We start from the raw sequence: 27295 nt of genomic DNA on the forward strand, positions 1-27295 counted from the left end.
AGGTATGATACCGATGATTTTTCACACCTGGCCTAAGCTTCTCACAGCATAGCTGCTCCCTGTCTGCCTCTCCAGGAGAACAACCACAGACAGACAAAAGGGGAGTCTTGTTTCAATTTTAAAAAGTTCTAGCCTTCCCATCCGCTCTTCTGGCCAGGTGCCCACTCACTTCCTTTTATATATGCATAGCAGTGAGACTTTTTAACCCTTTACAGGTAGAGCAATTAAAGAACAGCTACTAAGAGGGATTTTACAGCTACTGGCTGGCTGGGTGTCCATAAAAGGGAGCTCCCCACCTTCATTTATTGCAGCGTGGTTCCAGGCAGGGCCCTGGGGGCCTTGGCTGCTGTAGAGACTGAGTAAGGCCTGGGTGTAGGAAATACTGAGTGACAGCACGTTGCCAGGCTGCAGCATATTCCCCTGACCGGCCGGGGAATACAGGGAAGAGGGTGATTCCTTCCTACGAGGTCACTGCACCTCGTGGAAGCCTGCTGACTCTGACAGTGTCTGCTGACACTGTCCTCTGATATTGCCCCAGAGCCACCGAATCGTAGCAGCTCCGGTAGTACCCAGCGAAATGGGAGGAAAGGTAGACGGGGAAGGAAGCAGTCCCTGGGCACTCGGTTAGGCCAGGCGTCTCTGGGCAAGGGGCTTCTGTGCAGTGTGTGGATAGGCTCACACCCTGCCGCACTGATTTCCCACTTATAATGGGATTGATTAGGGGCCTGAACCTCTTCTTACAGGTTTACACTGGGTAACTGCACTGACTTTAATGGAGCTGCTCCTGATTTATACCAGTGTAAAGGGAGAGTAGATTCTGGGTGTGCAAATCCTTTGGCCCCTCCAGGAGGGGAGCCTCCCAGACCGCCCCCCTCTCCAGCAGTATGCTAGGTGGAGGCCCTGCTGCACCAGACAACAGCCTGGGCTCAAAAGCTGCTCCGGAGTGCTACCAGCTGGGAGCTGACTTGCTGCAGCTGAATCAGGGATGCAGCGCCTCCTAGGGAGAGTGACAAGGGCTCGGTGCTGCTCAGAGAGCCCAGGGAGGGGCTCTCACAAAATCCTCTGGGGCTTGTAGCCTTTGTTCTTATGGCTGTAAGGTTGCTGCCTGCAAAACTGCCGGGCCAGAGAGTGTAGCCAGAGATTATTGCCCAGGTGGGTTAAAGCAGCCTCGTAGATGCTAAACCCTGCCCAGAAGGGATGACTTGGAGCTAAACCATGTGTTTGTCTCTTTGTGATTGGCTATTTAGCTAACGGTCAGGACTGGAGAGTGTATGCCCTGCCTTGGCACTGCATCATGGGTGGTAGTAGTCCAATCTGGATGTTGGCTGTCAAAGGGGGATAATTTTCTTTAACACTTACTTGGGTTGGCTCTGAGAGAGTGATCTGGCAGTGCTGGTTCCCTGCGTTGTCTGGTCATTGCATTACTAAACCACTTGAGAGCCTGTATCTCTGCATCCGAAGAAGTGACCTATAGCTCACGAAAGCTTGTGCTCAAATAAATTTGTTAGTCTCTAAGGTGCCACAAGTCCTCCTTTTCTTTTTGCTGATACAGACTAACACGGCTGCTACTCTGAAACCTGTATCTCTTTGATCACTTGTCCGGTTCTTGGGCCCAGTTGGTGCCTGCTGGATAAGTGGGGATGCTGCGAGTCTGGGACTGAGCAGAGGGTGCAACACACTGGAGGAGTGGCATCATTCATCCATGTGGTGGCATCATTCATCCATGTGCTATAGGGTTCAGATACCACTGGGTCAAAAGTTTCTGTGCCTGGCTGCTGCTTTTGGTGGTGTTAGGTGAGGAAAGAAAAGCGGCTTGACTGGAAGTACCAGGAAGCAAGGCAGGGTGTGAACAACGGACAGAGGCAAAAATTTCCTCTCGTGCCCTTTGTTAGCTAGTTGCGCGCTGTAGCCTGGGGGCTTCTGAGCAAGGGAAGCAGGTAGCGGACCCCCAGCAACCACTAATCCAGTGCCCTGGCTGCTTGGGGGCTGTTGTCGTGTTTTGGGAGCTGGGAGAAGCGGGGGAGCTCTGGCCCTAACACAGGCACCCCCTGTGGTAAGACAGAGCCCCATATTGGAGGGCTGAGTCATTCGTCCTCACCTGGCCTTGCAGAGCAAGTGAGGGCGTAGCTTGGGAACACTGGAGCCCCATGACAGCTGATGGCTCTGGCTCAATGTGTGTTCCCAGCGTGGTGCGGGAGGGCGGGCCGTGGTGCAGGCAGCGAGGATAGTGCTGTGGAGGGGATGGGAACCAGAGTGGCTGGGCGAGAAGATCCCCACACTGCCCGCACCCAGTTGTCAGAGCAGAGGTCCTTTGTGTTGCTGTGAATGCTCGTCCACAGCCAAACCTGCCTTACTCTGAACTTGGGGATGGGCCAAGTGTTTTCTACTGGCACCATGAATACCCACTCGTGCTCTCCGTGTGGGGCGGGGCCTGTCACCACCCACCTGTGGGCCAGGCCCAGCTGCCCCCATCCGTGCTGCTCCCCTCCCCAAGACCAGCAGCTCAAAAGCAACTGGGTCACGTAGCACCTTGAAAAAATTTGTTGTGGTGTGAATGGGTGGAAAGTCAGGCTGACAGTGCAGTCTGGGCCCCTTCTCTGGATTCTCCCCAGTCACTGGAGGGGTGTGGATGCGTTGTACGCATTAATCCATGCAAAGCACTTATCAAAACCTCTCCCCGACTCCCTCTTCCTGTCCCCTTTCCAGACCCCGTTCCAAGACCAAGTAGCATAGTTCCATGCCAGCTAGTGCACTGCACCCCCATGTTCTCCCCCCAGCTATGCCTAGAATCCATGAGAATGTCAAGTCTTTCGCTGTATGCACCACACCAGCTCCAGGGCGCAGGGCCCGGGGTGCAGCTGCAGGGAACAGGTGGGAGCAGGGCAGGATGAGGCACTATGAGAGGAGGGACTGGAGAGAACAGAGCCGCGGGAACTGCAGGTAACAAGGGGAGCTTCACTTCCAGGGAATGTAGGGACCTGCCCCTGTGGGAGGAAATTAACTAAACAGCACAGACACCCAATGGGGCAGGCTGCTCCCAGCGCACTGCAGGGCCCTTTTTCTGTCCTGCACCTTCTGTCTCTTGTAACCAGCCTGTCCAGCTCATCTGGGACCATGTGGGTCTGGCATGGGGAGGGGAGGTGTCCCAGACAAATCTCCATCTTCAAAAGTGAGGCACTGAGGTGTCTAGTGCAGCATTTCTCAGATGTGGCCACTGTGGCTGCATGCAGCCACCATGAGCTTTTCTTGTGGCCACAGTCTCCTGGGCTGTGATTGGGGGTGGGGGAAAGGCAGCGGCCACTCCCCTTCTTTGTTGATCCCCTGGATCAACTGCCTGGGTGTTGGCTGCTGGGGCTGCAAGCAGGGGTTGGGACCTGCCCCCCCTCTGGAGACAGGTGGGCACAATGCTGGAGGCAGTGGGGCTCAGGCTCTGGGCTTCACCCCTGGGGTGGCAGTGCAGCAGGCTCTGGCCACAGGGTTTTAGGCTCTGGCTGCATGTTAGCGGGCCCCGGGCTCTGCCCGTGTGGCTTCAGGCTCCATCCCCATTCCCCAGCCACGGAGCTTCGGGCTCCGGCTGCGGGGCTTCGGGCCCTGGCCCCGCATTGTCTCCTCCAGCCCCTCCCAATTCCATCGCCCCTGGCCCCTGCTGCCTATCCCGACCCCGCATCCAGGGCTTAATTTGTCCCCAGGCTTGCTGGGGCTGAGTAAGTCTGTTGTGAAAAGTGAGATGTTTACTGCTAGCTTGTAAGACTGCTGTGAAAAGTGATATTAACAAACATACAAGTATCACTTTTCACAGCACACTTACTCGCGAGCAATAAATAAACTACAATGATTTGGACGTGTACACGTGCGTATTTATTTGTTTTTCCTAAAGCTAATTAAGTATTTTAGGAAAAAGTGTGAGAGCTGCCACCAGCAAGAGTTGATGGCTGCCCTCTGAGGCCACCAAAAAAATTGTCCTGAGGACCCCTGATCGAGTGAGAATTGCTGGGTGGATTTAGGGAAGCAGGACATAAGGGTCCCTATTGGAGCCTGGCCAGGATGCTGGGGTTCACCCCTTCCCCTGGCTATAAGAAAAACAACCAACCCCCCCGTGACCATAAATGGAAAGAGTTTTGTGTGCTGTCTCTTGTTAAAGCCAGCCCTCTGGCTGAACAGAGCCACCTAGCACCATGCTACAGGACGCTCTGACTCAGGGGAAGAGTGCTGCATACTGAGTCACCTGCAGCCACCATACTGGTCTCCTGTCCAACCCCCGAAGAAGTCTGACCCACTCGCCGGGAGCGGGGGTGCGGACGGAGCTCCTTCCAGGGCTGGGCAGGAGAGCGACAGCAGCTGTCCACCCTTCTTGCAGGGGATCCAGGTGCAGTCAGCGTAGCTAGGTGCAGCAGAAACTGCTCACTTGGTGTTTAGACCACAGGTTTTGCTGCTTTGTAGTAAACATGAAACTTACTCCTTCAGCTTCCATTTCTGGAGACAGCTGTGCTGGGGACAACAGCCCAGCTGCTGGGGATGGGGAGACACTAGGCCCTATTTTACCTAGAGGGGGCCTGATCCAGGCCTCTCAAAGTCAGTGGGTATAGTTGTATTGGATCAGGCCCATGTGGTGGTGGGGTTAGCTGCTCAGCGGAGGTAGCAAGGAGCCTGGTATAAATGCTTGCAGAGATGTTTTGGTCTTGAAGAGCCAGCTGGGGTGCTGGAAAAGTCAGCGTTTTGGGATTGCTGGTTTGCTGGATTTGGACAAACCCCAAAGCAGCCTCCGTGGGACCAGCCAAGGAAGAAAGTGGGAGATTTGGTGGGAAGGTCTGGGGGGAGAAAGCAGAAGGAGACTCCGCTGGTTGGAAGGCATGAGATGCACTGTCCTGAGGTTGGGGGTTCCACGACCACCACTCCCAAGAGAAGGAGGCGAGTGGTGGTGGTCGGGGACTCTCTCCTCTGGGGGACTGAGTCATCTATCTGCCGCCCTGACCGGAAAAACCAAGAAGTCTGCTGCTTGCCAGGGGCTAAGATTCGCGATGTGACGGAGAGACTGCCGAGACTCACCAAGCCCTTGGATCGCTACCCCTTCCTGCTTCTCCACGTGGGCACCAATGATACTGCCAAGAATGACCTTGAGCGGATCACTGCGGACTACATGGCTCTGGGAAGAAGGATAAAGGAGTTTGAGGCGCAAGTGGTGTTCTCGTCCATCCTCCCCGGGGAAGGAAAAGGCCTGGGTAGGGACCGTCGAATCGTGGAAGTCAATGAATGGCTACGCAGGTGGTGTCGGAGAGAAGACTTTGGATTCTTTGACCATGGGATGGTGTTCCATGAAGCAGGAGTGCTGGGCAGAGACGGGCTCCACCTTACGAAGAGAGGGAAGAGCATCTTTGCGAGCAGGCTGGCTAACCTAGTGAGGAGGGCTTTAAACTAGGTTCATCGGGGGAAGGAGACCAAAGCCCTGAGGTAAGTGGGAAAGCGGGATACCGGGAGGAAGCACAGGCAGAAACGTCTGTGAGGGGAGGGCTCCTGCCTCATACTGAGAATGAAGGGCGATCAGCAGGTTATCTCAAGTGCTTCTATACAAATGCACAAAGCCTTGGAAACAAGCAGGGAGAACTGGAGGTCCTGGTGATGTCAAGGAATTATGACGTGATTGGAATAACAGAGACTTGGTGGGATAACTCACATGACTGGAGTACTGTCATGGATGGTTATAAACTGTTCAGGAAGGACAGGCAGGGCAGAAAAGGTGGGGGAGTAGCACTGTATGTAAGGGAGCAGTATGACTGCTCAGAGCTCCGGTATGAAACTGCAGAAAAACCTGAGTGTCTCTGGATTAAGTTTAGAAGTGTGAGCAACAAGAGTGATGTAGTGGTGGGAGTCTGCTATAGACCACCGGACCAGGGGGATGAGGTGGATGAGGCTTTCTTCTGGCAACTCGCACAAGCTACTAGATCGCACGCCCTGGTTCTCATGGGTGCTTTAATTTTCCTGATATCTGCTGGGAGAGCAATACAGTGGTGCATAGACAATCCAGGAAGTTTTTGGAAAACGTGGGGGACAATTTCCTGGTGCAAGTGCAAGAGGAGCCAACTGGGGGGGAGCTTTTCTTGACCTGCTGCTCACAAACTGGGAAGAATTAGTGGGGGAAGCAAAAGTGGATGGGAATTTGGGAGGCAGTGACCATGAGTTGGTTGAGTTCAGGATCCTGACACAGGGAAGAAAGGTAAGCAGCAGGATACGGACCCTGGACTTCAGGAAAGCAGACTTCGACTCCCTCAGGGAACGGATGGGTAGGATCCCCTGGGGGACTAACATGAAGGGGAAAGGAGTCCGGGAGAGCTGGCTGTATTTCAAGGAATCCCTGTTGAGGTTACAGGGACAAACCATCCCGATGTGTCGAAAGAATAATAAATATGGCAGGCGACCAGCTTGGCTTAACGGTAAAATCCTAGCGGATCTTAAACATAAAAAGGAAGCTTACAAGAAGTGGAAGGTTGGACATATGACCAGGGAAGAGTATAAAAATATTGCTTGGGCGTGTAGGAATGAAATCATGAGGGCCAAATCACACCTGGAGCTGCAGCTAGCAAGAGATGTCAAGAGTAACAAGAAGGGTTTCTTCAGGTATGTTGGCAACAAGAAGAAAGCCAAGGAAAGTGTGGGCCCCTTACTGAATGAGGGAGGCAACCTAGAGACAGAGGATGTGGAAAAAGCTAATGAAGTCAATGCTTTTTTTGCCTCTGTCTTCACGAACAAGGTCAGCTCCCAGACTGCTGCGCTGGGCATCACAGCATGGGGAGTAGATGGCCAGCCCTCTGTGGAGAAAGAGGTGGTTAGGGACTATTTAGAAAAGCTGGACGTGCACAAGTCCATGGGGCCGGACGAGTTGCATCCGAGAGTGCTAAAGAATTGGCGGCTGTGATTGCAGAGCCGTTGGCCATTATCTTTGAAAACTCGTGGCGAACGGGGGAAGTCCCAGATGACTGGAAAAAGGCTAATGTAGTGCCAATCTTTAAAAAAGGGAAGAAGGAGGATCCTGGGAACTACAGGCCAGTCAGCCTCACCTCTGTCCCTGGAAAAATCATGGAGCAGGTCCTCAAAGAATCAATCCTGAAGCACTTACATGAGAGGAAAGTGATCAGGAACAGTCAGCATGGATTCACCAAAGGAAGATCATGCCTGACTAATCTAATCGCCTTCTATGATGAGATTACTGGTTCTGTGGATGAAGGGAAAGCAGTGGATGTATTGTTTCTTGACTTTAGCAAAGCTTTTGACACGGTCTCCCACAGTATTCTTGTCAGCAAGTTAAAGAAGTATGGGCTGGATGAATGCACTATAAGGTGGGTAGAAAGTTGGCTAGATTGTCGGGCTCAACGGGTAGTGATCAATGGCTCCATGTCTAGTTGGCAGCCGGTGTGAAGTGGAGTGCCCCAGGGTCGGTCCTGAGGCCGGTTTTGTTCAATATCTTCATAAATGATCTGGAGGATGGTGTGGATTGCACTCTCAGCAAATTTGCGGATGATACTAAACTAGGAGGAGTGGTAGATACGCTGGAGGGCAGGGATAGGATACAGAGGGACCTAGACAAATTGGAGGATTGGGCCAAAAGAAATCTGATGAGGTTCAATAAGGATAAGTGCAGAGTCCTGCACTTAGGACGGAAGAACCCAATGCATAGCTACAGACTAGGGACTGAATGGCTAGGCAGCAGTTCTGCGGAAAAGGACCTAGGGGTGACAGTGGACGAGAAGCTGGATATGAGTCAGCAGTGTGCCCTTGTTGCCAAGAAGGCCAATGGCATTTTGGGCTGTATAAGTAGGGGCATAGCGAGCAGATCGAGGGACGTGATCGTCCCCCTCTATTCGACATTGGTGAGGCCTCATCTGGAGTACTGTGTCCAGTTTTGGGCCCCACACTACAAGAAGGATGTGGATAAATTGGAGAGAGTCCAGCGAAGGGCAACAAAAATGATTAGGGGTCTGGAACACGTGACTTCTGAGGAGAGGCTGAGGGAACTGGGATTGTTTAGTCTGCGGAAGAGAAGAATGAGGGGGGATTTGATAGCTGCTTTCAACTACCTGAGAGGTGGTTCCAGAGAGGATGGTTCTAGACTATTCTCAGTGGTAGAAGAGGACAGGACAAGGAGTAATGGTCTCAAGTTGCAGTGGGGGAGGTTGAGGTTGGATATTAGGATAAACTTTTTCACTAGGAGGGTGGTGAAACACTGGAATGCGTTACCTAGGGAGGTGGTAGAATCTCCTTCCTTAGAAGTTTTTAAGGTCAGGTTTGACAAAGCCCTGGCTGGGATGATTTAATTGGGGATTGGTCCTGCTTTGAGCAGGGGGTTGGACTAGATGACCTCCTGAGGTCCCTTCCAACCCTGATATTCTATGATTCTATGATTTGTTATAGGCTCCCAGCGGCTGTGTCTGGTAGCCAGGAGACTTGCAGGGGAGAACCTCTCCTCCAGGCAACCAGCTTCTGTGGCTGGGAGACAAAGGGCTGAGAGGAGATGCTTAACCCAGGGCCTTTGCTCTGCGGGTGACCTGGCTGTCCAGTACCAGGGTGATGGAGCATCTCTGACAGGAACTGCTTACATGTGGGACGGAGTAAATGGCTCAGCAGATGACAGAACAAGGAATAATGGTCTCAAGTTGGGGGGTGGGGGAGGTTTAGGTTGGAAACTAGGAAAAACTTTTTCACTAGGAGGGTGGTGAAGCACTGGAATTTGTTTTCTAGGGAGGTGGTGGAATCTCCTTCTTCAGAGGTTTTTAAGGCCCAGTTTGACAAAGCCCTGGCTGGTATGATTTAGTTGGGGATTGGTCCTGCTTTGAGCAGGGGGTTGGACTAGATGACCTCCTGAGGTCCCTTCCAGCCCTGATATTCTATGATTCTGTGTGCAGGAAGGGATGGGAGCTGGGGGTCCCTAGGCCCTGGGCAGGGTTGGAGGTTAAGTGGCAGGGCCAGGGAGCACCGGGGGTGTGAGGGTAACTGCCTGTCTGTTCCTCCTCCCAGAACATCGAGCTGAAGGTGGAAGTGGAGAGTCTGAAGCAAGAGCTCCAGGAGAAGCAGCAGGCCCTAGATAAGGCTTGGTAAGTGACACTGTCCATAAGCAGCCGGCAAGGCCTTGTAGCCCTGCAAAGGTGCTCATCCTCAGGGCCGGGGGCGGTGAGTTATATTCCCTTGTGGTGCCCGGGCTCCAGCAATATTCAGGGCTGGAGGCCCTGCTCCACCAATGTTTGGAGCAGGGTCTCTCCCCTGGCCCTGCCTGGAGCAGCCCCGAGTCCAGAGCGTCCGCCCTGGGAGCACCCCTGTCTGAGTGAAAGCGGCGCGGTTCTCCCTGGCCTCTGCTGCTCTAAAGCTACAGCACAGCACAAGAGCAACGCCAGCAGCAGGCTGAGGCAGCTGCCGCGGCTACTGCACCTCGGGAGGGGGAGGAGGCACCCACATGTGCTTGGCAGCCCTCCCCTCCCCTCTCCTGGCACCAGGCGGGAGACATCTGGAGTGGACCTCCTTGACTCACCTGAGCAGCTGCTGGGGCTTCGGCAGTGTTTGACCCTGTGATCCACCCCCCACCCCACCCCCCGCCACCACTCCTGCAAACACTGGGCAAAGGGCAGCCCCAGTGAGGCTATGACGAGGGGGAGCAGGGGAGGAAGGAAGCCACATGTGATGGCAGTCCCCTCCCCGAGCCCACACCCGCTCTCCAGCCCCCAAACTCCCTCCCAGAGCCTGCACCCCCAGCCTAGAGCCTGCACCCATACTCTGTCCCAGAGCTTGCACCCCTCACCCCCTCCTACACCCCCAGCCCTTGGCCAGAGCCTGCACCCAGCACCCAAACTCCGTCCCAGAGCCTGCACCCAGCCCTCCGCACTCCCTTCCAGAGCGTGCACCCCTCCACCCATCCTGCACCCCACCCTGTGCCCCAGCCCAGAGCCTGCACCCAGCACCCAAACTCCGTCCCAGAGCCTGCACCCAGCCCTCCGCACTCCCTCGCAGAGCGTGCACCCCTCTACCCATCCTGTACCCCTCCTCCCATCCTGCACCCCACCCTGTGCCCCAGCCCAGAGCCTGCACCCAGCACCCAAACTCCGTCCCAGAGCCTGCACCCCCACTCCCTTCCCACACACCCCCTCCTGCACCCAAACGCCCTCCCAGAGCCTGCACCCTTCACTCCCTCCTGCACTCCCAGGCCCTGCCCCAGCCCAGAGCCTGCACCCTTCACCCCTTCCTGCACCCCCAGGCCCTGCCCCAGCTCAGAGCCTGCACCCAGCACCCAAACTCCATCCCAGAGCCTGCACCCCCACCCCCATCCCACACCCCCCTCCTGCACCCAAACTCCCTCCGACACCCCCACCCCTTACCCCAGCCCAGAGTCTACAACCAAACTCCGTTCCAGAGCCTGCATCCCCTCCCTCCGCAGTCCCTCCCATCCCCAAACTCCCTCCCAGAGCCTGCACCCCTCCACCCATCCTGCACCCCCATCCTGTGCCCCAGCCCGGAGCCTGCACCCAGCACCCACACTCCATCCCAGAGCCTGCACCCCAGACTCCATCCCAGAGCCCAACCTCTCAACCGTCCTACACCCCAATTCCCTGCCCCAACCCAGGGCCTGCACCCCAGACCTCCTCCCCCAACCCAAAGTCCCTCACAGAGCCTTAGGCGGGGGTGGGGGGGGGTTGCTCTGAGCGTTCTACAAACCTGCCGCCCTTGTTCAGGGCATGATGCTGAGAGGGGGAGACGAGCAAACCCAGCTCCAACCCGCTCTCTGCCCTCCTCCTGTGCAGCAGCCAGACCATTCCCCAGTCCTGTGCCCAGAGCAGCCGCTGGTGCTGTGTAAGGCTGCGGGGCCCAGTGGTCACCCTACGTCTTGGGAGGCATGGCAGTGCCGGGGCAGGGCAGGCCACACTGTCCTCCGGGCCCTGGCTGCTGTTGGTTCCAGCTGTGCAAATGGAAAACGTAAATAATGCCGTTGTGCAGCCCGAATGCTCGTTCTTTGCATGAAGCAACAGCACCCCCCAGCATGGCTCCCACCTGCGAGGACAGAGCCTACGTGCCTTGTGGATCTTTCTGAGCCACCTGCTCAGCAGACTCTCAGCGTAGCGCTCCCCTAGGCCCTGCATTGGGCCACCAGCCCACCACCACTGTGGGAGCAGGGCACAGGGGAAGGGAAAGGGATCCTGGTGGACAGCCCCGGTTCCCCGCTGACCTGGCTCTGCCTCCCAGCTGATGAAAGCCCTTTCCATTGTCCTGGGGCGTAAAGCTCTATGCAGTGAGAGCCAGGCCTGCGGCACTCGAGGGGAGAGTTAATAGCAACTCAGGCCTGGTCTGCACTACGAGTTTATGTCAGATTTAGCAGCATTAAATCGAATTAACCCTGCACCCGTCCTCACAACGAAGCCATTTTTTTCGACATAAAGGGCTCTTAAAACCGATTTCTGTACTCCTCCCCAACGAGGGAATTAGCGCTGAAATTGACATCGCTGTTTTGAATTAGGGTTAGCGTGGACGCAATTCAAAGGTATTGGCCTCCGGGAGCTATCCCACAGTGCACCATTATGACCACTCTGGACAGCACTCTCAACTTAGATGCACTGGCCAGGTGTACAGGAAAAGCCCCGGGAACTTTTGAATCCCATTTCCTGTTTGGCCAGGCGAGCTCATCAGCACAGATGACCATGCAGTCCCAGAATCGCAAAAGAGCTCCAGCATGGACCGAACGGGAGGTATTGGATCTGATCGCTGTATGGGGAGAGGAATTGGTGCTATCAGAACTCCGTTCCAAAAGACGAAATGCCAAAACATTTCAAAAAATCTCTGAGGCCATGAGGGACAGAGGCTACAGCAGGGACGCAACATAGTGCCGCGTGAAACTTAAGGAGCTCAGAGAAACATACCAGAAAACCAAAGAATCAAACGTACGCTCCGGGACAGAGCCCCAGACATGCCGTTTCTACGCTGAGCTGCATGCAATTCTAGGGGGGGGCGCCACCACTACCCCACCCCTGTCCGTGGACTCCGATGATGGGATACTCTCCGCCATGCCTGAGGATTTTGCGGATGGGGAAGAATAGGAGGAGGAGGACGAGCTTGAGGGGAGCACACAGCACACCGTTTTCCCCGAGATCTTTTTATCACCCTGACTGAAATACCCTCCCAACCCAACGAAGCCGGAAAAGGGACCTCTGGTGAGTGAACCTTTTAAAATATAATACATGTTATAAAAGCAAGCGTTTTTTTAATGATTAAGTAGCCCTGAGGACTTGGGATGCATTCATGGCCAGTACAGCTACTGGAAAAGTCTGTTAACTTGTCTGGGGATGGAGGGAAATCCTCCAGGGACATCTCCATGAAGCTCTCCTGGAGGTACTCTAAAAGCCTTTGCAGAAGATTTCTGGGGAGAGCAGCCTTATTCTGTCCTCCATGGTAGGACACTTTACCACGCCATGCTAGTAGCAAATAATCTGGTATCATTGCATGACAAAGCCTGGCAGCGTATGGTCCCGGTGTTTGCTGGCATTCAAGCAACATCTGTTCTTTATCTCTCTGTGTTATCATCAGGAGAGTGATATCGTTCATGGTAACTTGGTTGAAATAGGGGAATTTAATTAAGGGGACATTCAGAGGTGGCCGTTCCTACTGGGCTGTTTGCCTGTGGCTGAAAAGAAATCCTCCCCGCAGTCAGCTACGTGGTGTGGCAGGGGTGGGGATGGGGGTGGGGGCATTGATGTTGAGCTGTTTGCGTTTGGCTAGCAGGGATCTTCCCTGATACCAGCCACGTGGTGGGGTGAGGGGTAAAGCAATCATCCCAGAGAATTGGATGGGATGGGGGTTAGTTTGGTTTCTGCTGCTGCACATTAACAGGAAAACAGCAACACTAAATGGCCAACTCAACATGCTTTGCTTGGTATGGGAGAGGAGGGCGCTGCTGTTATGACGGTTGCAGAAGCCGAAAGACTATGGTTTACCATGGCCGCCTGCAAGCCAAATTCTGTTGCCCAGCACTGCGTGTGTGATCTCTAACACCAAAGCCGCAGGCCCTCACTATAAGATGCAAAATGCGACCACCGTGAAAGAGTATAGCCATTGTTCTATAAAATGTATCTTTTTAAATACTTCACTCCCTTATTTTCCTCCAGCAGCTGCAAATGTTTCAAGCCTCCCTCCTCCATCCCAAAGGCTATCTCAGATAAGGCGGCAAAAAAAACGCACGCACAATGAAATGTTCTCTGAGCTCATGCAGTTGTCCGGCACTGACAGAGCTCAGCAGAATGTGTGGAGGGACACAACAGCAGAGTACAGGAAAGTGGCCGATGAACGTGAGGAGACGTGGCGGCAGGAAGATCAGAGGAGGCATGAGGCAACGCTGGGGCTACTGCGGGATCAAACAGACATGCGCCGGGGTCTGGTGGAGGTTCATGAATGGCAGCAGGATCACAGACTGCCGCTGCAGCCCCTGTTTAACTGCCCTCCCTCCTCCCCAAGTTCCATAGCCTCCTCACCCAGACGCCCAAGGACATGGGGGAGAGACTCCGGGCACCCAACCACTCCACCCCAGTGGACAGCCCAAGCAACGGAAGGCTGTCATTCAAGAAGTTTTAAAGTGGCCGTTTCCTTCCCTCCTACCCAACTCCCACACCCCACCCGGGCTACCTTGTGAGTTATCTCCCTATTTTTATAATCAGTTAATAAAGAATACATGTTTTTTAAATGATAATGACTTTATTTCCTTTGCAAGAAAGCTGTGATCAAAGGGGGGAGGGCGGGTGGCAAGTTTTAGAGGCATTAAGAGGAATTTAGAGGCAACCCCCCCTTCCCCCCCAAATGAGCAGGTTTTCGTCAAGGAGAAACAAACAGAAGTGTCACACAGTACCCTGGCCAGTCATGAAACTGGTTTTCAAAGCTTCTCTGATGTGCAGCGCTTCCTGCTGTGCTCTTCTAACTGCCCTGGTGTCTGGCTGCGCGTATTCAGCGGCCAGGCGATTTGCCTCAACTTCCCATCCTGCCATAAACGTCTCCCCATTACTCTCACAGAGATTGTGGAGCACACAGCAAGCAGCAATAACAATGGGAATGTTGGTTTCGCTGAGGTCTGAGCAAGTCAGTAAACTGCGCCTGTGACCCTTTAAACGTCCAAATGCACATTCTACCACCATTCTGCACTTGCTCAGCCTATAGTTGAACAGCTCCTTACTACTGTCCAGGGTGCCTGTGTACGGCTTCTTGAGCCAGGGAATTAAGGGGTAGGCTGGGTCCCCAAGGATAACTATAGGCATTTCAACATCCCCAAAGGTTATTTTCTGGTCTGGGAAGTAAATCCCTTCCTGCAGCCGTTTAAACAGACCAGAGTTCCTGAAGATGCGAGCGTCATGAACCTTTCCCGGCCATGCCACGTTGATGTTGGTGAAATGTCCCTTGTATGACGAAGTGGGACTGTTCTTAATGTTTCCTCTGAATAGTGTGGGGGTGCCTCAGTTTCCCCTATGCAGTTCTTAAGTATCTAGTTGGTGGGGTAAGGGTGTATGATCATTGCAGAGCCCTAGAGGGCAGGTGTGTGCAGGGGTCTGGACACAGAGAATGGCCAACACCCTGTTTCCTGGCAACTGATGGCCTGGGCCCTTCCCCCCTGCAAGGCGAGAGCTAAAGGGTTGGAGAACAAAGGAATCAGGTGACCTCCTGACCCGGGAAAGGGACAAAACCCAGGGGAGGAGGGGCTGGAGTGTTTTTTCAGTTGGGGGCTGGCTGGGACATGGAGTGAAGGGCAGACGTGGTTGTCTGGGTCACTGCCCCCAAAAATGGACCCAGCTGAGGTGTCCTGTTCTCTGCACCTACAAGCTCTGTGTTAGACCATGTTCCTGTCATCTAATAAACCTTTGTTTTACTGGCTGGCTGAGAGTCACATCTGACTGCGAAGTTGAGGTGCAGGACCCTCTGGCTTCCACAGGAGCCCCACCTGAGTGGACTTGCTGTGGGAAGCGCACGGAGGGGCAGAGGATGCTGAATGCTCCGAGGTCAGACCCAGGAAGGTGGAAGCTGTGTGAGCTGTGTGTCCTGAAGACAGACTGCTCACAGAAAGGCGACTGCCCCAGAGTACTGACTGGCTTCATGGGGAGCAGTTCCAGAGCATCGCCCGGGGACTTGTGATCCACCAGTGCTTGCAGCACCATTGAAAAGTACCCCTTTCAGTTTATGTACTGGTTGCCCTGGTGGTCCGGTCCCAAGATAGGGATATGCGTTCCGTCTATAGCCCCACCACAGTTTGGGAATCCCATTGCAGCAAAGCCATCTAGTATGACCTGCACATTTCCCAGAGTCACTACCTTTGATAGCAGCAGCTCAATGATTGCGTTGGCTGCTTGCATCACAGCAGCCCCCACAGTAGGTTTGCCCACTCCAAATTGATTCCCGACTGACCGGTATCTGTTTGGAGTTACAAGCTTCCACAGGGCTATTGCCACTCGCTTCTGAACTGTGAGGGCTGCTCTCATCTTGGTATTCTTGCGCTTCAGGGCAGGGGGAAAGCAAGTCACAAAGTTCCATGAAAGTGCCCTTACACATGCGAAAGTTTTGGAGCCACTGGGAATCATCCCAAACCTGCAACACTATGCGGTCCCACCACTTTGTGCTTGTTTCCCGGGGCCCAGAATCAGCGTTCCACGGCATGAGCCTGCCCCAGTAACACCATGATCTCCAAATTGCTGGGGACCGCGGTTTTAGAGAAATCTGTGTTCATGTCCTCGTCACCACACTGCTGTCGCCTCCTTGCCGGGTTTTTCAGGTGCTGGTTCTGCATAAACTGAACGATAATGCGCGAGGTGTTTACAATGGTCATAACTGCTGCGGTGAGCTGAACGGGCTCCATGCTTGCCGTGCTCTGGTGTCTGCTCGGGCAATCCAGGGAAAAGGGCGTGAAAGGATTGTCTGCTGCTGCTTTCACGGAGGGAGGGAGGGTTGACTGATGACATTTACCCATAACCACCCGTGACAAATTTTTGGCCCCATCAGGCGTTGGGAGCTCAGCCCAGAATTCCAATGGGCAGCGGGGACTGCGGGAACTGTGGGATAGCTACCCACAGGGCACCGCTCGGAATGTCAACGACGCACACCGCCGAATTAATGTGCTTCGTGTGAACGCATGCACTCAACTTTATACAATCTGTTCCCAAAAATCGACTTCTGTAAAATCAGAGTACTTTCGTAGTGTAGACATGCATTGGCAGCTGGAGCGGTACGTGTGAGACTGGTGCATCAGATCAGTGAACGGGGGTTGATGGAGCTAAGGGTGCAGGGTGGGCAAAGCAGAGCAGTGGGGGAGGGGGGGAAAAGGGGGCGATAGAAACACCATCCAGGCAGGAACATCAAGGAGATTTTTCACAGTATCTGATTAGCGACGATTACTTTGCTCTGAAAATGGAAATACTTTGACTGGGTGGCAGAATGTGCTGAGCCTTACAGCGAGCAAGCCAGCTAGGCCGGCCTCCTGCCGGTTCAGAGAGGTTTCCCACTCTGCCCTCTCCGGTCCAGCTGGAATTGGGGCTCCCGCCAGCTGTTAGCACTAACACTTGGATCATCATCAGGTAACGCCCCTTGTGCCCAGCCTTAGGAGCCCCTCGCAGCTGGAGACTAACCCCCATAGGGCAGGTCTGCACCACGGCTGGAGGTGTGACACCCCACCCCCAGCTCTGCTTGAAGTAGTGCCTGGAAAACGGGGTGGCTGTGAAGGGAGGGAGTGGGTAAGCCCCTGCGAGTCAAAGCCTGTTGGAGACCTGAGACGTGTCCTGGGGTGGCTGGCCTGGAGGCGGGTGTGCTGTTCTGGGTGTGGTGGTGCCAGAGTCCTGAGGGACAGGCTGTCTCCAGCGCTGGCTTTCTGGAGCCATATCGCATTGCGACCTCAGTCTCCCTTGCGGCCCTCTCCCCTGCTCTCTGTGCTCAGCCGCGGTCTCTTCCCACCGATCGATCGTTTCCCGATCGGTGCATTAGCTGCCTTGTGCCAGCCAAAGCTGTGCTTTGATTGTCAGCTCATGTTTCTAGCCTCTGCCTTATCCCTGCCCCAGCCGGACTCCATTCAGTGCCATCTGGGTCTCCCGTGTCAAATTGCACAGGACTGATCCCTGGGGCTGTGGCACCTCCATAGACCCCTCCCCCTCACTTGAGCTATCGCTCTTTGTCTTAACCCCTTGTTCACCACACATGGGCCAGATCTCAGTCTGTAACCTTTACTGGTTCCACCAGATGCCTGCTCGCCAAAGGACTACACCCACTAGCAAAGACAGGTGGCCAAGAGGTCCAAGGGCAGCTGCCTGGTGGGAAGCCCAGGGCGCACACTCCTGGCTTCTCCCCCCGCCCCTGCCCTTGCTGGGAGGGTTGGGGGCTTTTCTTCAGCTGCGAGGAGCCAAGGGGGAATGTCTCTGGCTCCTGCAGAGGGAGATGTGCTGCTGTTTGAGAGCCCTGCTCCATCCCTCTAGGGTCAGGCAGGATACGGTGATGCTGTGAGAGCAGCGTGCTCTTGACGCCTGGAAGGGCTGTCCAGGGAGACCTGGCTGGTGCTTCTAGGGCCCTGCTCTAGGGCCCTGCACACCCCAGCCAGTTTCCTGGGTTAGAGTTTGGATCTCATTCTCTGAGATGGAGGCCTTGCTTTCCAGGAGCCTGTGCTCTGCTGTACAGACAGGGAGATTCGCTGATGACAGTAGCTCAGTCTGAAGAGTGCAGGCATCCATGTGGAATTAAAACTACCAATGAGGTTGCATGGAGGGGTGTGCGGGGGTAACACTGTTGAGGTGGGAAGCTGTCCAAGGGGAGCTCAGCTGCAGGAGAGCTGCTCTCGTGCCCCTGTTGGAGGTGGTTTTTGCACAGCATCACACAGAGGAGTCTTTTACATTCAGGTCTAATTTTTTCCCCCATGACTGGACGTGCTCTTTGAATAACGCAGGCAAAGGACCCTCAGGCACCCAAAAATAACGTCCAGGCTTAGATCCTGTAAGAGCAGCTCCGTGGGCTTGTGTTCCAAACAGTTTGTTTAACAGAGATTTGCTTTTCAGTGCATCAGGCATCCTGCTAATCTCCCTGCCCTGAAAGAGTGTTTCCCAGGCTCCCTGTAGGCCCCTTTCTCAGCCCATCCCCAGCCAGGAAGGACTAGGACTAGGAGAACCGGCAGAGTGAGGCAGTAGTGCCAGCTCCAAGCACTGAAAAATCATGAGTCACCCCTCCCCCTCCCCCCAAAAAATCACGCAGTTGGCTTAGAAATCATGATATTTTCACAATAACAAATATTGGGTTGGGTTTCTTTGTCTTCTAGTTTCTGAGTCTTCAGGGTTGACTCAGGCCACATTTTCGTGTTTTTCTCTGCAACCAGGAGGACACATAACTTACTTTGTTTTCTGCATGAAAGCTGAGGGTCTCATGTAATCACCTGACTCCAGGAGCTGGGGCTTGAAGACCCCCTCCCCATGCTCATTCCAAAATCCCAAGAGTTGTGAGCACTGGAGAGGGTTTGAATATGTGCTGTACGTCTCAATGGAGGCAGGGAGACGCAGGCTTAGAGGCTGATATTGTTTAACATTCTAGACGCAGCATGAGCAAGCACAGCTGTTTGTAAACTAAAAATAATCGGGCACCACCTGTTTCCCAGAGGGCAGGGTGATTCCTGTGCTGGCTGGGGGCAAATCCCTGACTCTGCGCATAGGACAGGAGCACAGTCTGTTTGCAAACAGGATGGGATCCCATGGGCTTTTCAGCTTGTGACTCTCTCCCTCACCCCTGCTACTTCGCAAAGCTTTTGTATTTAAAAATAAAAGTCAGTGTCATAGAAGTCCCCAAAGCAGGAATAGAACCCACGGATGAGGAGCTGCTCACATGACAGTCACCTTTCCGTTTTAAAATATGCCCTTTCCATTTGTGACCTGCCATGTCCTGAGCGCTGTGCCCCCAGGAGAACGGTTGATGTTGCAGTCGCTGTGAGCAGGATGGGGAGGGGTGATTCAGTCTGGTGATGGAGTTGACAGGGGACAACAAGAAATTCTGAAATCAGATCTTCTCTTCAGTGGGTGAAGAGAAGGAAACGTTTTGTTTCCATTGAATAGTCATATTACAGTGGAGTCCAGAGACACCAATCTGAATGCGAGGCCCTGTTATGCTAGGTACTACACATATGAAGACATGGCTCTGAACAGTCCGGAAAGACAAGTGATCTAGGCAGAGTATGGGAAAAGAGAGGCAACTAGATCTAATGTTTGCACCCCTTCTATCCCAGCCTGGCAGGCAACTGAATGGAAACCTAGTAGCATCCCAGAGCTGTAGTCAGGGACCAAGGCCCCATGGTGCTATATGCTGGGCAATCACAGAATGGAAAGACAGCCTCTGCCCCAGAAAGCTTACACTGGATTTCCTTGTAAGCTTGCAGGAGGGGAGTGCACAGGTCATACTGCTGCTCTTGGCAGAAGGGTACTGCAGCAGTGGGGGCCATAGGGGAACCTGGCTGGAATGGCAGGGAAGAGGGATGGAGAGACAGCCCGGCAGCATGCAGTACCTGGGATGCCAGGAGCATTGCACAGTGAGGGGAGGCTGCCCCCACCCAGAACAGAATTAGCTCCCCCCTATGATCGGCAGCAGCAGAGTTGGGGAAAGTGTGTCCCCTCTGGTTCACAGGTGCCTTTCCAGAATGCTAGGGTCCTTCCCCTGCTCCTCTTCTTCTTCGCCACTCCCCAGCCGGGGCTAGCTGGTGTGATGCTCAGGAGGCCCATCCACTCTGCTTGGGGCCTCAGTGTTCCTGCTTCCTCACACCTTCCTTGTTCCTACTGCCTGCACTGTGGGGGCCAGAGTGGAATGGGTCAGAGGGGTTGGTACATCGTCTGGTGTCTGTGTAGCGTGCCCCAGACCTGACTGCCTGAAGCTGGAGACCAGGCTCAGATCCGGAACCTGGCTCCCCACCTGGGGAGAGGTGAGCCTACGGGGCCTGATTCTGTGCCATCAAATTGGTGCAGAGCGGAATCAGGCCCAGATCCTTTGGGAGCTGGCTTAGTGTCCCATCCTCCCCCCAGTCCCTCTCTAGGTGCTGGGGACCAGCAGGCCATGCTCAGCTCTCTGCAGTCTGCAGCTGTTGCTGTGGCCCTGGTGCAGCGACGGAATAGAGCAGCCCCTGCTATTCCTCCCATGCTCACCCCACTCAGTGCAGCAGTGGGTGTGTGGCTGTACATGCTGGTCTGCCCTAGCTCTCCCTGTGCTGCTAGCACCAGGTGGGGCCTCCCAGAGCCGAGCTGGGTGGAACCAGATCTGAGCCCCGTTTGTGACACTGACAGAGTGGAATGAGCCGAGGTGACAGCCTGACTTGCAGCCCAGCCCCCGCTGGGTGGTCCAGGGCTGCCCCTTGCTCTGACAGGTGGGTGCCATGTCTTGCAGGGCGGCTGCCGAGAACGTGACGAGTCGCAATGAAGCAGAGCTCCAGCGTCGGTATGAGGAGAGGCAGCAGGAGACGGAGCACGTGTCGGAGCTACTGGAGAACAAGATCCAGCTCCTGCAGGAGGTGAGTGGGGTGGGGCATGTGCCCCAGCTGTGCGGCATCAGCCATGGAAGAGGAGTACAGAGCCGCCCAGGGCCAAGTGGGGCCCGTCTCTCTTTGCCAGCCCCCTCTGCCCATTCTGGAGTCTCAGTTTCTTCCCCAAATCCCAGGGAGCTCAGTTTTTCTGGGCCTGCCATATGGGATGGGCTTTGGGCCCCACAGCAAGGCCCCCACGGGACATGAGGAGCAGGACTCTTGGCCCCTGTGACTTCTCTTTGCTTATGGGGAATGGAGCTCAGGGTCCCCTGGGACTCCCCTTAGCCCATGGGAAACTGGGAACAAATCCGAGGCCCCAGCTGCTCTCCTTCCCGCTGGTTATTCCCTCTGTATCTACAGCAGACAGAGCTCTGAGCCCTCCAGCTGGTTCTCTCTTTTCCCACAGCGTATGGGTAAGGGAGCCAGGCCCCCAGGGTGGCTATCTGCAGGGTATTAGAAACCAGTCGCAAGGCTCCATGGCCCTTGACCCTTACCTCCTGTTCTTTCCATTGGAAGGGCAGCTCTGCCGTCCTGGTACAAGAGAGCCTGTCAGCGTAGCCTCCCCCTCCTAGCTTGGTGTTGTCCTTGCTCTTGTCTCCCTCGACAGGAGCAGAGATTGGCATCTCTGGGAGGCTCCCCTGGGTCATGGACACAGACTTGTGATGACTCCATCGGTTCTAGGGAAGATACGCAGCTTCCTCCTTCATACAATAATTACACAGATGCAGCTGAAGTCCTTGGGAGCTGCTGAGTGCTTGGCACTTCTGCAAATTAGGCCACCTCTTTAGGAGCCTACATCTAGATTTAGGAGCCACCTTATATTTGAACATCTTGGCCATGATGTAATCCATACCATGGGAGCGCAGCTGGCCCTAGGAGAACCTTCCTTGTTGCTGTTATGGCATTGTTTGCATTTAACCTTCCCATCACAGTCACATAGGGCTTTTTATTTTTCACTTAATTTTCTTGGGTTTTAAAACAAAGAACCGGAGTGAAGAGGTTTTGTAAATGAGGGCAGGGGATCATGGCTGCAGTGAAAAGGATAGAGGCACCTAAAATCACGGGGGAGGGATTTTAAATCTTTTTTGTATTCTTGTGATTTTTCTCCTCTCTTGGATTTAAGGCAGCGAGTGTCCTGGGAGGAGTTGATGGTGTTTTGCAGGGAGGAATTTGCACTTGTCTCACCAGCAGCCTGCACTCAGTATCCCTTGCTCTTCCCCATGTGGCCCCATAGGGATGGTACATTGTAAGCGGGGCCTCATTATTTCTTTAGAATGAAATAACAACAAAAAGCTGCCCAGCCCCAGCTCTGGGCACCCTAACACGTCATTAGCAACACAGCTGTATCCCAGTGGCATTCCAGCCACCTCCAGAAAGCCCTCCATCATTGTGGGAAGCACTCGTACCCCAGCCGTGAGCTCACGTCCTCTCTAAGAGGTGTCATTTGCAGCATGTCGTCTAATTCAGGCTGTTTCAGAGGGGAGGTGGGGAGCGAGTTGCAGAGTCCCAGAGCCCTAGCAGATGCCCAGTAAGCCTACTCCGAGTGAACACGCAGCTGTTGGGTTTTTCCAGGGCACGCAGTTGTTGGTTTTAGTCCCAGTTCAGCAGGGAGCCCCTTCCTCGCAGAGACAGTCTGAAGCTGACTTTGAAGAGGATGGGTTGTAGTGCAGGTCCTGGTGGGACTTGAACGTTAATGTCAGCTGCAGGTCCCGTGAACGCTAGCACTGATGCATCACTTGTTAGCGACTGGAGCGTGGCCCTCATTCAGTCGTCACTTACAGCAGCTCAGGTCAATAGGCCCAGCCCTTCATCCTCCGCCCAAACCCTGCAGCTTACAGCAGGGAGCACGTCTGGTCTCACTGGATGCAGCAGCCACCCACTGGTATTGCTGCTTTTCCTTCCGCTCACGAGCCAATGGGGTTGTGGCTCTCTGCCTGGGGTGGCGCAAGTATCCCTGCTCATGTCACGTTCCATCCCCAGGAGGCCAGATTAGCAAAGAGCGAGGCGGAGAGGACGGCAGCACTGGCGGAGGCTGAGAAGGGACACTGCCTGGAGCTAACTGAGAAGCTGAAGAAGCTCACCAAGGAGGAGGAGAAGAGAGGAGCCCAGGTTCTGCATGATGATCACTATGCTGCGCTGGCCCAGAAGGACAAGTAGGTAGCTGTGGTCACTCCATTGACTTGCCTCTGCTGCTTCCTGGCTCGTGCCCCCTTGCCCACAGAGCAGGCAGCCCAGCTGGGGGGTTCAGAAGAGGGATCCTTGTCTCGGAGACCCCAGAGTGGAGCTTGCTGCACCACACTGGGCCGCATGGCAGCAGGACCAGTCACTGCCTGGGTGAGCAGGGTCACAGGATGGGGTGGGGGTTGGCATCCAGCAGAGTCAGGGCTCTGCGAGCCCCCACACAGTCAGCCCTCTGTGATCCTGCTAGGGGGCAGTGTCTGGCTGAGCCAGGTGGTCGCAGAGCAGGTGGTAGTGGCTGGGTGGGATGGGTTAAGCCACATAAGGGGACTCCCTGGGTGCTGTACAGAGAGCATAGTGATTGTGCACTCCCCGGCTCCTTGCAGCACCTCCAGCACAGAGGCATGGATGGGGGAAGGTGTGTAGCCGGCAGGTCGCTACACTCCAGACTGTTCCAGGAACAGCCCCTTGGCCTAGGAGCTGTCAGCTGTAAGTTAGAGCAACCCTGAGGCTGCTCTAATTTACTCTGGGACTGGCCCACACCCTGGCTGGTCCCAGAATCAGTTCTGCAAATGTGATGTGAAGCCGCCTTGGGTCCTGTGCTGTGCACAGAGCCCTTTAGCGGAGATCCTCCTCTTCTAACCAAGGTAACTAAACCATTTTCTCCTTGGCAGATGCATTGAAGAGCTGCTCCAGGAGCTAAGTGCCAGAGAGCAGCTCATTGAGCTGCTGGCCACAGAGAAGCAGAACCTGCTGCAGCGTCTGGAGGAGCCCAGAGAAAAGGAGGTGCAGGTGAGATGGGAGCTGTGCAGGGGATAATCTGAGGCCTCCCAGCGTGTCCCTGCTACACATGTAGCTGGGCCATTTCCTGGGCTCTAGACCCAGCTCTGCCACCGGCCTGCTGGGTGACCTGGGGCAAGTCATTTCCCTGCCCTGTACCTTAGTTTCCCCATCTGTAAAATGGTGGTAATGGTGTTGGCCTCCTTTGTAAAGGGCTTTGCAATCTTGGGCTGATAAGAGCTGGGTGGCACTGTGTTCTTTATTGTTATTCTCAGCCCATTGAAGCCAAATCTATTTTCTGCCAGTGGAAACCTGGCACTGGGGCTCCTGGTCACACTTTGTGCATCAATTAGCAAATCACTCAATAGGTTGGATTTAACTCATAAGGCTCTGTGTGTGTGTGTGTGTGGGCATGCAGGGGGTGGGGGAGAGTAGCCATGATTTGGGGGCCTTTTCTCCCAGTCCCTCCCTGTCCACAAGTCCCCTTTTAGGAGACTGCTTTAAAACCAGTTCCCGCTGACCTGGGTAGAGGCACTGGGCCAGTTGTCCCTCTGTGACCGCAGTGGAGTGGCACCAGAAGTGAACTGGCTCAGTTTATCTGGTAAGTGTGGACCAGGCAGCAGGGTAGAATTGTTTTCTAACCCTCTTACAATGGGCTGTACAAAGGATACAAACCCTCCTGCTTCGTAACATAAACCAGCCTCTAACTGACACAGCTAGGAACTTCCCCGGTGCTGAGCGAGTCCATAATTCTCCTCCCCATGGTTCTCTGCACCTTCTGCTGAAGTATCTGCTCCTGGCTTCTGTCAGAGGCTGAACTAGATGGAGCCTGGGGCTGGCAGTTCTTGCCTTGTGTTTTGATGAACAAACACTCCAAGCTGTAATTCCTGCTGCCTGGAGCCAGCGGTAGCAAAGGCCATGCCAGTGACTCTCCTATAGCTACACCTTAGGGAGACCCGGTGCAAGTTCTAGGGTAGCAGCACTCTGAGACTTCCTAGTGGGAAGGCTGGAGCCAGTTTCTAAGGACACCTGCTTTCTGGGGGGGTTAATCCTTGCCTGGCATATTTAGGCAACAAATGACTCACCCACCCAAAAAACTACCCTGTTGAAACTGACAAGTAGAGGGACAAACAAGACAATTTGGTAAATATGTCACACCCAACCAAATCTCGTCGCTCCAGTGCTCAAGTGAAATGCATGTAACAGTCCGGTTTGGAAGTTGCCTCCTGACCGCGTCAAAGGAAATCTTTAGATTCCCCTGCTTGGCAGCGAATGGTGCCTTTCCCTAAAAGATGGGAATTCGGTCCGAGGGCAGCTGTGCCTTCTGTCCTCTGGTACCCTCCGTCTAACATTGCTCAAGTATTACTGAGGGCAGAATTCAGTCTTTAAACTGCTGAGCTTCAATCAGAAGACCTTGATAATAACTCTAGCCAGGCAACTGCTAATAAGCCTGTAATAACTTTGTATTTTCCAATCCCTGGTATATCTGTGGTTGTCTTGCTGCATTGTGGCTTGTTTACAATTATGAAAAGAAAAAGAAAAAAGAGAAAAATTACAGAATTAGACCATAATGTGTAGAGAATTATGGTCTAACCCTGTAATGTTTCTTGCTCTTCCTAATTATTGCCTACATGTGCAGTTTTAAACTGAGGTCTTAAAATACCCTCTGAAAAGCTAGCTCCAAGCATCAGTAAGGCTTTCAGTGCCATGAAGGGATCAAACTAGATTACTAACCAGCAGCTGATGGAGTTCTCTGAATATATTGCCTCCTCAAAGCCACATTCTTGGAGGCTTATGCTGGGCAGTTACTCCTAGGCAAACTTCACTGCCTGCATCCTAAGGTACAGAGACTGTGGGAAGGGCAACAGAGAATGAGCCCCAACATCAATGAAGAGGGCCCAGGCACTCTCGAGGATACAGAGACACCAAAGCAGCAAGGATGGAGAGGGAAGACGAACCTGGGTTTGCGGATGTGGCATATGCACAGAACTATTACTGATCAGTGATGTAGATTTCTGTTGGTGGTGCCTGGGGGAAAGGGACGTGTTTATATTTTATATCAGACTTGGAGCTGAATTGGGATTTAACAACCTTGGACATATGGAACACCTGGGAGGGCTCCACACTCTCCATCCTGATTGACCTGTGTTCCTGGAAAGGGTTTGACAGTGGTACTCAGAAATCTTTTGGCAAATGCACAAATGCAAGACTCTGATATTAGGAATTAACTCACCTATGGTTCTTCAGTTTGAGGTATTCCTGCTGATGTCAAAATACCAGGAGGCGCAGCCCTTTAATAATGGCAGCTGAAATGCTGCTTGTAAGGAAAGGGACATATGCGAGATCCTAATTGCAACAGATCCCTTGTCTTGGGCCTGGGCTCTTGCATATGGCTGGTGCCGGTCCCCCAAACTGTGGTTGTGTGTGTGTGTGTGTGTGAGTGAGTCAGTGAGTGAGTGAGTGAGTGAGTGATTGGCAGCTGGGGTCTCACACCAGTTCTTGCTGTGGAACATTGGCGCCCCCTGTTGCTCCAGCAGTCTGTCCTTGTCAGGGATATTGCTTCCCCAGGATCGCTGTATTGGCTACCACTGGCCCCAGGGCTACTGGGGTCAGCTTGAACCATGTAGCTTCTTCTTCTCTCTTAATAGCAACATTGTTGTTTGCTAATCCTCTGGCACTTCCAGTTTCTAAGATGAGTCTGTGGGTGTTTGGTGCTGCTCATGGTGGTGCACTCATTAGGAAGGTGATGGGTGCTGTAGAAAACTCTATAGATAGGTAGGGGTCCATGCCTCAAGGCCTCTCTTGCATTGAGATCTTTGGTTCCAGCTGGCCCAGGACCAGACACCATCTACAGGCCTGAAAGCTCAGCTCTCTGAGCTGAGGGCTCCTGCTGTGTAGATAAACCTGTATCAGTTCAGCATCTCCATTTTGCTGTGTTTACATGTGGAGTGTTTCTTTGCAAACAAAAGGGCCTATGAAAGCTTCGAGCCTGGAGCACAATCACGAGCTGGGGAGCTACAGCAGGGTGCAGGCTGCACCTCCTCTGCCAGACCCCAGGCAGCCAACACCTCTGCCTGCTAAAAACACGGCATGAAAAAGCCTCCCTTTGGCAGCTCCGCTTCCGTGCTCTGCAGTGCCCTGTCCTGCTGGGTGGCACAGTGTGGGAGCAGCTTGGTGCCCCAGAGCACAGGTTGTGCCTTGGCAGCTGGCACACTGATCTGCCAACTCCATGGGTCTTCTCCTTAGATTACAAGTTCTCTGACCTGTTTATGGGCCCCCAGGGGAAATCCGTGCCTGCCTCGAGGGGACTTTCCACCTGACCGATCCATTACCTCACCTACTGTGGAAGGGCAACCAATCAGGGTCCCTGTGCTTGCCTCTTCCCTCAGCAGGTGAGGCAGTCCATTACCCCACCTCCTCCTCCTCTCTGTACACAAAAGGCTGGAATCACTGGGCCCTCGTTTGGATTCCTCTCTCCTCCATGGCTGCGTACTCGGGTTTGTGGGGTTGCTGATTTGTTACTCTGCCGTTAATTGTTTTTTTATCAAACTTTTTTTTCTAATTTTCACTAAGTTGTTCAGCCTGAACCCTGCCTGCATCAGCTCATGTGTGCTCTGCAGTGGCCTTTTTGGCATGAGTCTGGAGGTGCATATCCAGAGTCCACATCACAACACCCCTATCTTACACAGAACGGAGAGACCAATTCCCAGCCTTTGTGCCAGGAGCGGGGCCCATCTCCATTGCCCATTTCAAACATTTTCAACAGGCTCCTCTATGCTTTCTCCCGCACTGACCCTTCCGCTTGGGAGGAGCATC

At 53.9% G+C, this 27295-nt stretch overlaps 1 protein-coding gene across 4 annotated transcripts in view; it reads left to right on the plus strand.

Moving 5' to 3' along the window:
* PDE4DIP (phosphodiesterase 4D interacting protein) overlaps positions 1-27295 on the plus strand; it is a 150196-nt gene that overhangs the window by 41175 nt on the left and 81726 nt on the right. For 2 of the 4 annotated variants that reach the window (XM_073356288.1, XM_073356287.1), the window contains exons 5-8: positions 9007-9083; positions 20386-20509; positions 22502-22674; positions 23374-23491. In XM_073356288.1, the coding sequence (XP_073212389.1) occupies positions 9007-9083; positions 20386-20509; positions 22502-22674; positions 23374-23491 (492 nt within the window). Of the gene's footprint in view, positions 1-9006; positions 9084-20385; positions 20510-22501; positions 22679-23373; positions 23492-27295 lie in introns of those variants that run through there. The other 2 variants (XM_073356295.1, XM_073356289.1) reach the window with 2 other exon arrangements.

The sequence above is a fragment of the Lepidochelys kempii genome, chromosome 8, assembly GCF_965140265.1.
Source record: "Lepidochelys kempii isolate rLepKem1 chromosome 8, rLepKem1.hap2, whole genome shotgun sequence".
Lineage (NCBI taxonomy): Eukaryota > Metazoa > Chordata > Testudines > Cheloniidae > Lepidochelys > Lepidochelys kempii.